The 12,477-nt window shown below is 34.3% G+C and overlaps 1 protein-coding gene across 1 annotated transcript in view; it reads right to left on the bottom strand.

Moving 5' to 3' along the window:
• LOC136028800 (papilin-like) overlaps positions 1 to 12,477 on the bottom strand; it is a 387,506-nt gene that overhangs the window by 90,135 nt on the left and 284,894 nt on the right. Inside the window, exons 33-36 of the mRNA XM_065706703.1 lie at positions 10,269 to 10,439; positions 7,364 to 7,651; positions 2,258 to 2,359; positions 142 to 354 (exon numbers count right to left, since the gene is read on the bottom strand). Of these exons, the coding sequence (XP_065562775.1) occupies positions 142 to 354; positions 2,258 to 2,359; positions 7,364 to 7,651; positions 10,269 to 10,439 (774 nt within the window). The remainder of the gene's footprint in view (positions 1 to 141; positions 355 to 2,257; positions 2,360 to 7,363; positions 7,652 to 10,268; positions 10,440 to 12,477) is intronic.

Genomic DNA, 12,477 nt, shown 5'->3' with positions numbered 1-12,477 from the left:
AGCAAAGATCTAAATTTTTTCAGTAAATATCAAACAGACAAAGAAGGTTAGTTTTTAACTTCAGTTCAACTAAAGTAATTAATCAAATTTCAAAGTTTTTAATAAGGGTCTTAAATTATATTATGAAAATGACGTATTTACCTAAATGAGACGTTTCTGTGGCATTTCCAGGGGGAGCAGGCTCGATTTTTTGAACACAAACAGCTTCACATTCATCAAGAGAACTAAATCGATTGCCACTACCACCACAGCCGCTATATACAAATGATTGACATCTATTCTCTCTAGGCTCAAAATAATATTTGGTAAATCTTTCACTGCACGGACCAGGTGACGGGGGACTGTTGCACACATCTGAGAAAAAAGAGAAAACTAGTTATTTAAGTAAGCGTTATTTAAGGTTGTTTTAAAGGTAGATTGATTTTAATTAATTAATTAATTTTTAATTTAGTTTTTTTTTATTAATATATTATTAATTGATTTATTAATTAATTAATAATTATTAACTAATTATTTATTTATTTAATTAATTTTAAGTAAGTGTTATTTAAGGTTGTTTTAAAGGTAGATTGATTTAAAATTAGATTGGTTTTAAAGATTGTGGGATTGAGGTTTGTATTTTGACTGTAAATCTTCCAGTTTCTCATTAAAACAACCCTCCTATGGTTGTTCCACCATTCTGCTACAACTAGAAAAGGGCCCTAACCTTTCTAAGCCCTTTTCAACAATCGACGAAGTTTTATATGATAAACTATAGTTGTTATATGTATTTAGGATAGGTTTTAAATATAATTCTTTTATATGGAGCGTCTGAAATCTAAAAAGGTCAAACATTTATTATATTTTGGATTAGAACTGATAAGAACTGAGTATTACGAGCATCCAACACCATTTTTTTTTTTTTTTTTTTTTTTTTTTTAAGGGAAACATTTCCAAACGACCTAATGACTTTTTAAAATTTCAAAAAGTTTCCCAATATAGGAAAAACGTATCTTGTTCTTATTTATTTAGTTTTAACTTAAATACAATATTCCCCACATTTCACCCATGGAAAAAAAATCTATATCAAATTCAGTAGCGTAAATAACGATGCGTTAAAACAAATAGTGGGACATATCGATATCTATTATCATCGATATCATATCAATTTCGTATGTGAAATATCGATATAATATGAAATATCGATATCTATATCATCCTTTCACCGATATTATATCAATATGTCAATATCGATATCATCGTAGCTCCATACAAATACCAAAAGTTAAGGCTTATGCAAGAGTTTATGCGGAATGAGAAATTTCCAGAAGATAGTGATCTAAATAAAAATTAAGCGAATATTTCAGTTACATGAACAATAGCCGTTTTCAGCGAAAAAAAGACAAAACTTAAATGTCACTTTGTATGTGAAATATCGATATAATATGAAATATCGATATCTATATCATCCTTTCACCGATATTATATCAATATGTCAATATCGATATCATCGTAGCTCCATACAAATACCAAAAGTTAAGGCTTATGCAAGAGTTTACGCGGAATGAGAAATTTCCAGAAGATAGTGATCTAAATAAAAATAAAGTGAATATTTCAGTTACATGAACAATAGCCGTTTTCAGCGAAAAAAAGACAAAACTTGAATAAACAATCCTATAGAAAATCTTTCTCGCTGATCTAAAGCACCCTTGTAGCAGAGAAGTATAGTAAACTGATGTCTGTATTTCGCTTTGGTGTAGCTCTTTAAGCATTTTTTTGCAGGATTTTTGCAGGATATTCAGCACCAGCTTGTTGCAACAAGACATGATTGCATGTATAAAAAAAATTCAGAGGTTACTAGAGGTTCGTTTTTGTGACCCAATATAAATATTTGCTAGTAAATTCCACAAGAAAATGGGCTGCTCAGATGACATTGAGTGAATATATCAAACAAACAGCAATCAGAAAAAAATTATAGCAGGTTTTCATTGGAATTATGTACCGGAAATATTTCAAGATTTTTATTTTGTTTTCACAACGCGGTAGTATGACCTCTTAAACTAGAAGGCTGCATAAATAGCGTTCAACTGTCTTAAAACGATTGATACTCTCAGAACTTTTGCCCCACCATATAGTTGCAGGTAAGTGACTGGACACATATTCATGGATCTCAAGCAACGAATTTTTCTTAGCCCCGAATTTTGTTTTATCCATGCAACAACAGAAAATTAGTGGCAACAATACAGTCCACAAAAGGGCCGAAGGAAAAATTTCTTACCGAGTCCTTTAAAGGCACCACACTGTCGCTTACATTGCTCCTCTGAGACGAATCTATTGGCGTTTCCACCACAACCTCCGTAAGAGAACACTTGGCACAATCCTAGGAAATTAGAGCTTATTAGTGACAGGCACTTTTCAGCAGTTATTTTGCCCCCGAGGAGGGGGGGGGGAGCAATTCTAAAAGAGGGAAATAAAGGAAGTCTCGATGTATCGAGTTTTCGGGATGAGGCACGTGCCTCTCCCTAGCATAGTTTCTGATTAGGACTATTTAATAATACTTATTAGCTTAACTAAATGCAGGCTAGAGCATGCGTTCCAAAGCCTTTTAGCCCGCTATTCCCCTTTTAAGCCAGAAATTTATCTACCAATACACTTAGGTTCTTTGAAAAAAAAATATACATAAATACATATTCGGCACCCCAATTGCACAAAAGAAGCGACTGCGAGAGGGCAAAAATACCTTTCTTGAAGACCATCGGACCAGCTGAATATAACTGCTGCTAGACATGTCAGCCATGTCCATGGAAATTTTCAGCTATAGATATTGTCAGCCACATCGATGGATATATATATATATATATATATATATATATATATATATATATATATATATATATTTATTTATTCAAGATCCTTGAAATTCCAAATAACGAATGCAGTTAGACGTATTAGCACTGTATCCTGATATAATTATTTCCAATTTATTACTGTTAACTGGGTGTTATGAATATATCAAGCTTAAAAAAAAATCTTTTTTTAGCATGCTGACCAATGGTGTGCGTTGCGCAGATACTGATCTCCTGATTCACTGCTTTCAGCCGGGAGTGTGATGCGTGGATAGGAGTATATCATTCGAAGCTTCCTGTGTTTTGTATGGGGACGCGTCTCATGTCTGCAGATATCCATTTACAGATGGATCGAGTCTGGCTGAGCTTACAGATTCACACCATTGACCCCCCGTTCCATACCAGATAACCAGCGATACCAAGACTCAAACCCCTAACTTCAAGATTTCAAGTCTGAAGTGAAACGTTATACCAAGCGATAACTTGTAAAACAATTTGGTTCAATCCCGCTATCTTGGCCTACAACTAAATACAAATTAACGTAGTTATATCACGTTTCACGGTTGAAAGGCAATAGGTTTCCAAAAATTGAGTGTTTTTGGAAATTCAGCAAGTACCAAAGAGAAAACTGTATTTGTCAAGATAGTATGGGAAGAAGTCTTTAGAAAAAAAGAAATGGGAGTTACAAAGGTTTAAGTTCCAAACAGAAGGGTTTTGGGAAGAATAGAAAAAAAAACTGTGGTAGACTTAGTTGGGTTTGTGAAGTGAAGAGTTGATAGTAGTAGAAAAACTAGGAAATTAACTATATTTGGAAGGAAACTCTCAACAGAGATTTTAATTTGAATAGTTGTGACACTGAATTTTGAAGCTAAAACAAAAACGATGGAGTTGTGACACTTGAAATCACTATCTACAGGTCAATTGTACAGTTCAATTGTAAATATGTAACTTTTTTCAAATTAATGAGTAGCCTACTGAGTAATTTTAAACTACCAACACAACCAAAAGCAATTTTCAACTACCAACACTAACACTTATCGAAGCAAGATTTCGACTAAACACAGAATTAAGTAGAAGAAATTTTCTAAATTATTTTTATCAGTGGTACTTTGTGCTATAGTCACATAGGAACTGTGCAAATTGTCGGTAGGTCAATATATGGTTCGAACTACGAAAAAAGACAATTTGAGTTAAAGTTGACTAGCATTCAAGATGCATTTGCCATGAAAAATCACAGAGACTGGCTATTTTGATAACTTATAATTTTAACTTAAGTTAACTTTAGTAAAGTAAGTACAATTGAAATTTGGACAACTTATACATTTTAACTTGCATAATATCACTATTTAGCATGTGTCATTAAAAAAATCATCTGAAGACATCCCCAAAAACAGCCGAAACTTGAGTAATATCGCTGGAAAACCCCAAGGAAAACTCCGCGATAGCGTTGCCAACAATGATTTTGTTGGTACAATTTGGAGGTTCTGGTACAATGCGACACATTTGAAAATATTTTGCTACAATTAAATTTTGCGATAATTTTGGTTTTTCTTCCTTCTTATCGACTCGGATATCTGTTCAAGTTTAAGCTTATGACAATTTTCGCAAAAAATATCGAAAGAATATGTTTTCTGACGATACAGCATTTCGATAACAGTACCGGTGAAAAGGTAGCATGTCAGTAATAGGTACACTGCCAGTTTTCAATGAAGAAAGATTAAACATAATATATACATATATATATATATATATATATATATATATATATATATATATATATATATATATATATATATATATATATATATATATATATATATATATATATATATATATATATACTAGCTGTTGGGGTGGCGCTTCGCGCCACCCCAACACCTAGTTGGTGGGGCACTTCGCGCCCCCCAAGCCCCCCCGCGTGCGTAAGTCGTTACGCGCCATATTAGTTAAGCGCCATTGTAGTTGTGTCCCTGTGTCCCACCTGTGAATAGAGATAGATATAAATATATGTTTTTAACTACGTAAAACATGCGAATATACAACATTCTTCGCTGTCCCATTGTCTGTGCATATAAATAGATTGTCAGGTTTACTGACTCTTGAACATGCAACATATAATTGTCCATGGGAAAAACAATCCGTATTCAGATCTATACCTCATTATTCTAATGATGTGTCCCTGTGTCCCGATCGTCATTTATATTCCCTGTGTCCCGGTCGTCATTTGTGTCCCGGTGTCCCAGTTTTTAATTTCTCTTTGAGTGTCCCGGTCGTCATTTATATTCCCTGTGGCCCGATGTCCCGGTCGTCATTTGTGTCCCGGTGTCCCGGTCTGTAATTTCTATTCGAACAATCCCTGTGTTTTTGTCAGTGGTACTTTGTGCTATAATCATATAGGAAATGTGCAAATTGTCGGTAGGTCAATATATGGTTCGAACTACGAAAAAAGACAATTTGAGTTAAAGTTGACTAGCATTCAAGATGCATTTGCCATGAAAAATCACAGAGACTGGCTATTTTGATAACTTATAATTTTAACTTAAGTTAACTTTAGTAAAGTAAGTACAATTGAAATTTGGACAACTTATACTTTTTAACTTGAATAATATCACTATCTAGCATGTCCCATTCAAAAAATCATCTGAAGACCCCAAAAACAGCCGAAACTTGAGTAAAATCGCTGGAAACCCCCAAGGAACACTCCGCAATAGCGTTGCCAACAATGATTTTGTTGGTACAATTTGGAGGTTCTAGTACAATGCGACACATTTGAAAATATTTTGCTACAATCAAATTTTCCGACAATTTTGGTTTTTCTTCTTTCTTATCGATTCGGATATCTGTTAAAGTTTAAGCTTATGACAATTTTCGCAAAAAATGTCGGCAAAAATATGTTTTCTGACGATACAGCATTTCGATAACATTACTGGTAGAAAGGTAGCATGTCAGTAATAGGTGCACTGCCAGTCTTCAATGAAGAAAGATTAAACATAATATATATATATATATATATATACTAGCTGTTGGGGTGGCGCTTCGTGCCACCCCAACATCTAGTTGGTGGGGCGCTTCGCGCCCCCCAAGCCCCCCCGCGTGCGTAAGTCGTTACGCGCCATATTAGTTAAGCGCCATTGTAGTTGTGTCCCTGTGTCCCACCTGTGAATAGAGATAGATATAAATATATGTTTTTAACTACGTAAAACATGCGAATATACAACATTCTTCGCTGTCCCATTGTCTGTGCATATAAATAGATTGTCAGGTTTACTGACTCTTGAACATGCAACATATAATTGTCCATGGGAAAAACAATCCGTATTCAGATCTATACCTCATTATTCTAATGATGTGTCCCTGTGTCCCGATCGTCATTTATATTCCCTGTGTCCCGGTCGTCATTTGTGTCCCGGTGTCCCAGTTTGTAATTTCTCTTTGAGTGTCCCGGTCGTCATTTATATTCCCTGTGTCCCGATGTCCCGGTCGTCATTTGTGTCCCGGTGTCCCGGTCTGTAATTTCTATTCGAACAATCCCTGTGTCCCGGTCGTCATTTATATATCCCGCCTGTACCCCCGGCGTCCCCGTTGTAGTTGTGTCCCTGTGTCCCGGTCGTCATTTATATTCCCTGTGTCCCGGTCGTGATTTGTGTCCGGGTGTCCCAGTCTGTAATTTCTCTTTGAGGTTCCCGGTCGTCACTTATATTCCCTCTGTCTCGGTCGTCATTTGTGTCCCGGTCTGTAATTTCTCTTTGAGTGTTTTTTTCTTTTTAGTTTTTTTTTTAGTTTTTTACCTTTTTTCTTTTTTCAGTTTTCTTTTTCTTCTTTATTTTTCAGCGTCACTATGAAGTACATATCGACGAACCTTTGTTTTTTTAACTTAAATCTGGTAGGCATTGATGACCTTATCCAAGTCAAAATCCCAAACCCAATCATCATCGCTATCATTTTCAGTTTTGATATGTTTTGACTCTCGCTGTCCAGGTGGATTTTCATCTAACTGCGCGGTTTTACGTTCTTTAGCCGCAAGCCTGTTTTCTTGCTGTTCTTGTGATTCCCCGGCACGCTTTCTTTTCTTACTTTCTCTATCAGCTGCAAGCCTGTTTTCTTGCTGTTCTTGTGATTCCTCGGAACGCTTTCTTTTCTTACTTTCTCTATCAGCAGCAAGTTTGTTGGCATAAACTCTTTGAGCAGCTTCCTCGGCTGTTGCCATTGTAGGTTCTTCAGTCATTTTATAATTAAACATTTTTCCGTGAACAAATGTCTTAAACACCGTTAATGAAGTCACCATAGCAAAAATGACGACAACTAACTTCACGACGTCAGTCGACACAGAAACATGACGTCACCTGACAGACAGACACACAGACAGACAACTTATTTTTGTATATATAGATATAATATATATATATATATATATATATATATATATAAATATATATATATATATATACATATATATATATATATATATATATATATATATATATATATATATATATATATATCTGTAGTATAAATGGTTTAAAAAAATAAATATTTACCATTGTCTTGATTGTAGTACCATGCAGGTACAGAGCCTCGACATGGTCCTTGCGCAGCAGGAAGTCTGCAAATATCATCATCTCGCCTCTCAGGCTCCGGGGCAACAGTGGTTTCAATCTTGTTTTTTTGGCATCTTTGAGTACATTCATTGAGATTGTTAAACCGATTCCCGTTCCCTTGGCAGCCACCATAGCTAAATTCATAGCAATTATCTTGAGATTTATCGTAATAATATTGACGAAAGGTTCCAGAGCAGGGGCCAACGATTCTTGGAAGATCACAGACGTCTAATAAAAAGAAATGAGGTGATTTGATATTCAAACATCAACAATTGGATTAAAATACAGTTTCTTTCTATATTTAAAAGATTAAAAACTAGAGAGTTCGGATTTATGTCTAATTTTCTATTCCTAGCGAATTTCTTTATTTTTCACGTTCATTTTATACATATATTTACAAACCTAAGTTGTCATATATTTTATATGTATTTATAAATATGTTTGCTTCTCAACTGCTGAACTAGCGACATTTGAAAAAGAAATTATAAAACACAACATTCGAATAAAATTAGAAAAGAGTAGCACAATTAGATTCCCCAATTAATATTGTATCCTAACATAACGGTTTATGTCCTGGGACACATTTGTGTCCTCACTTTCTATAAAAGCATTCGTTTTCCGTGGGCTGTGATATGTTCGAGGATTATAATACGCCATCATGTAGAAATATGGCCTCGGAAATTGGGATGCTTTTGACCTAACTTTTCATTAAATCTCGGACGATTTGTTTATCTAAGAATACTTGTATCAAATGCTTAAATCAAACACTTATCAAATAGTAATATTGTTTACCAATCTCTAGCAGACACAAAAACAGTAGCTTGCTAAGACAATAAGTTTAGATAGATAGATAGTTTTTTTTATTCGCACAATTACATAAATAGATATGACAAACCAGTGCAACCAAATTTTATTTAAGCTGATAATATGACAAATTTTTGGTTTAAAATTGTTTTTTATCTATAAAGTTTAAATTTTCAAGAAAAATATTCTGCGGCCATGGATTTGGTTGAATACACAAAAAGAAAAAGATTAAATATCTATGAATGGTTTAAATACTAAGGTCAAATGCGAGTTTCTTCAATCAAGTAATTCAATAAAATTAGTTTAAAATAATTAATAACAATTAAATATTGTAAATAATAAATAAAAAAAGTTGAAAATCGAGTTATTAATTAATTAACAGATTGAAAATAATTTTGTAAACAAATGAAAATATGTTAAAATGTGACCTGAAGATTTTGTGGGATTTAAATATATAGAATTAAAATATATAAAACATTTAATATATATAAACTAATAAAAGATTTAAAATATATAAACAATAAACGGCAAATTTACTGCAGCATAATTCCTGTTCGTTTTCTGTTTATACTTCTGTTTCTAATTTTTTATCTTTAGTGTTATCGTACTCTTTACTATCATTGTAAACACTTCTTTATTTAATCTTAAGATAAACAGGCAAAAAAAAGAGAAAATATATTAATTCTACTGAATTCCTCTGCAAGGTGCAAAAAGTGAAATCAAAAAATTATAAGAAAAAACACTAACCTTGGCAAGCTATTATAATTACTGAAAAACTAAGGACGAAATAAAGATAATATACTTAATGGCGATTGCTCAAAGCCCTTCCTATCTTTCATCATTCTTGTAGTTTTTTTAGTTTTTCTATCTTATCCTTTTTTTGTATTCTCTCTCTAAGTGTGGGAATATTTATCATATTTTTTCAAGAAAAAGAAACATTATAACAGACAAAAGGGATTTAAACGAAGAAAAAAAAATTTAAATTACTGGCTAAACTTCATTAAAGCAAGAACTCTAGCTACATTTTGTATTTACACCTGTATTTTTATTCATTACTTTTATATGCAAATTATTCTTATTTCATGAAATTTTCTATTAAATTTATATCCTTCATTTAGCTAATTATTGAAGCGATTGATTGAAGAGAAAATAAAATTTAAAATTATAGGATAAATATAATTAAAGCTAGAACTCTTGCATAGTAACTCTTGAATATATTGAATCAAATCAGTAATTCAAAGAATAAATCAAAAAAATAGATTAAAATAGAATAAATCATAAAATAAGAGTAATAAGAATAAGAATAAGAGTAACAAGAATAAGAATAGAATAAATCAAAAGAATAGATTGAATCAAATCAAGCTGCCTCTACGTTCAATAGGCTCAGACCTGTTTGGAGAAATGGCATACACTCGACAAAAATCAAGCTTAGACTCCTTAATAGTAATGTTATATCCATGTTGCTATGTTCAAGCGAATGTTGAAAGATAAACCAGCAACAGAAGAACCGCATGCAGGTTTTCGAGAATAACTGCCTTAGAAGTATTCTTAAGATTCTTTGGCTATCAGGCTATCACTATCAGGGAAATTTTTCCTGGAAGGACTGGGCAGCCGTTTGTAGCTGCTATTCTTCGGAAATAACGCTGATACCATCTTGGACACGTGGTGCGGATGGACGAACGTCGTCTTCCTTGCATAGCACACAGCTGGAGACCCGACAGTAGGTGAAGAAAAGACTGTCGGGAGAATGCGTTGCGTAGAACACTAGACCGGGATTGGAAGATGGCTGAAACCTCACTGATACCTGAATGGGAGGATATCATCGTAGCGTCAGTCACGCGCGATGAATGGAGATGCTTCGTCGATGCCCTATGCCCCACAGATGGCGCTGGAGGAACTAAGGTAAGGTAATTTTCAATCATATTGTCATTATTTTTTAGTCATGTTAATTCATAATATATAAATAAGGGTGAAAATTCCTATTAAATTGTATCCTTTTTTAGCTAATCAAGCAATGATTATAATTGCAAGTCTGAAGTACCTTGGGCATTTCCACAACGATTTTCACATTCTTGTCGGGTTGAAAATCTATTTTGATTTCCATTACACCCTCCATACAAAAATTGTTTGCACACACCATCAGTCTTGTCATAATAGAAAGAAGCAATGGATTCTCGACATGGGCCTTCCTCTTTTTCCAAAAAGCAATATTCTGAAAAACAAATTAGACAAATTATTTGGTAAATATATAACAAATTTTCACATACTTTTATTTCCATTACACCTTTACAATGAAAATTACATCATCAGCCTTAAGATGACAGTTAAAATTAATCAAATCTTGGCAAAGGCCTTCCTCTGAATGAAAAAGGAACATCTTGAAGGATAAATTAGGCATTAAATTCGGAAATTAATTTAGAGAAATTAAGTTAGACAATAAACATATGAAAGATTTCTGTATTTTTGTTTTTTGTTTTGTTTTTCCCAGGGGGGATCGTATCGACCCAGTGGTCCTAGAACGACAAGAGTTGGCTCATTCTAAGGGAAATTAAAAGTTCTATTGTCGTTTTTAAGTGAACAAAAGTTGGAGGGTACCTAGTCCCCGTCTCACACTCATTTTTCCTCCAAAGTCAACAGATCTAAATTTTGAGATAGCCATTTTGTTCAGCATAGTCGAAAAACATATTAACTATGTATTTGGGGATGACTTACTCTCCCACAGTCCTTGCGGGAGGCGCTGCAAGTTACAAGCTTTGACCAGTGTTTAAATACAATAATGATTATTCGGAAGTGTAAAGACGTATTCAGGGGAATTTTTCTTTTGTTGGGGGGGGGTTGTGGGGAGGGGGCTACGTGGTAGGATCTTTCCTTGGAGTAATTTTTCATGGGGGAAGATAAATTCCATGAAGGACCGCAGGATTTTCTAGTATTATTTATAAAAAAAAATAAAAAATAGATCTGAAAAGTTTTTTCAACTGAAAGTAAGGAGCAGCGTTATAACTTAAAACGAACAGAAATTATTACGCATACGAGGGGTTCCTCCTAAATACCTCGCTCCTTAAACTGAAGAATTTTTTAGTAATTTCAACTATTTATTCTACGGCCTCCGTGATTCAGGGGTCATTCTTCAGGAATTGGGACACAATGTAAGCTTTAATGTAAAGAGCGAGGTATTAACAAGGGGGCAAAACCCTTCAAATACGTTATAAAAATATACGAATATAGAAGTTCTTTACATAAGTTAATTCGTAAGTTACGTATATTTTTTACTAATAACAAGAGCTAAGAGCTCATATGGCACTTGTGACGAGGCAAAGAGAGCTAAGAGCCAAGAGATTATATGGTATGAGCTCTAACAAAATTCTAGGAATCAATAGATTGATTTAAAAGGAAAATAAGAGTCTTAATGCCGGTCAGGATTTAAAATAAGAGCTCTGCACGATGTCCTTCTACATATGAAAATTCATTAAGATCCGATCACGCACTCGTAAATTATAAATACCTAATTTTTTCTACTTTTTCCTCTGCCTTTAGCCCCCCAGATGGTCGAATCTGGGAAAACGACTTTATCAAGTCAACTTGTGCAGCTCCCTGACACGCCTACCAATTATCATCGTCCTAGCACTTCCAGAAGCACCAAACTCGCCAAATCACTGAACCCCTCCCCCCAACTACCCCAAAGAGAGCGAATCCAGTACGGTTACATCAATCATGTATCACGGACATTTGCTTATTCTATCCACCAAGCTTCATCCCGATTCCTCCACTCCAAGTGTTTTCCAAGATTTCACCCCAACTCCCCCCAATGTCAAAAAAACTGGTCGGGATTTGAAATAAGAGCTCAGAGACATAAATTCCTTCTAAATATCAAATTTCATTAAGATCCTATCACCTATTCGTAAGATAAAAATACTCCAATTTTCACGTTTTCCAAGAATTCCGGTTTCCCCTCCAACTCCCCCCAATGTCACAGGATCTGGTCGGAATTTAAAATTAGAGCTTTAAAGCACAAGATCCTTCTAAATATCAAATTTCATTAAGATCTGGTCACCCTTTCGTAAGTTACAAATACCTCAATTTTCAAAATTACCTCCCCCTCCAACTCCACCAAAGAGAGCAGATCCGGTCTCGCTATGTCAGTTACGTATCTTAGACAGGTTTTAAATTCTTTCCATCCAGTTTCATCCTGATCTCACCGCTTTAAGTATTTTCTAAGATTTCCGGTCCCCCCAACTGCCCGCCAATTACAC

The sequence above is a fragment of the Artemia franciscana genome, chromosome 7 (genome assembly GCF_032884065.1).
Source record: "Artemia franciscana chromosome 7, ASM3288406v1, whole genome shotgun sequence".
NCBI classification, from domain to species: Eukaryota; Metazoa; Arthropoda; class Branchiopoda; order Anostraca; family Artemiidae; genus Artemia; species Artemia franciscana.
This window is presented reverse-complemented; position numbering and strand designations above follow the sequence as displayed.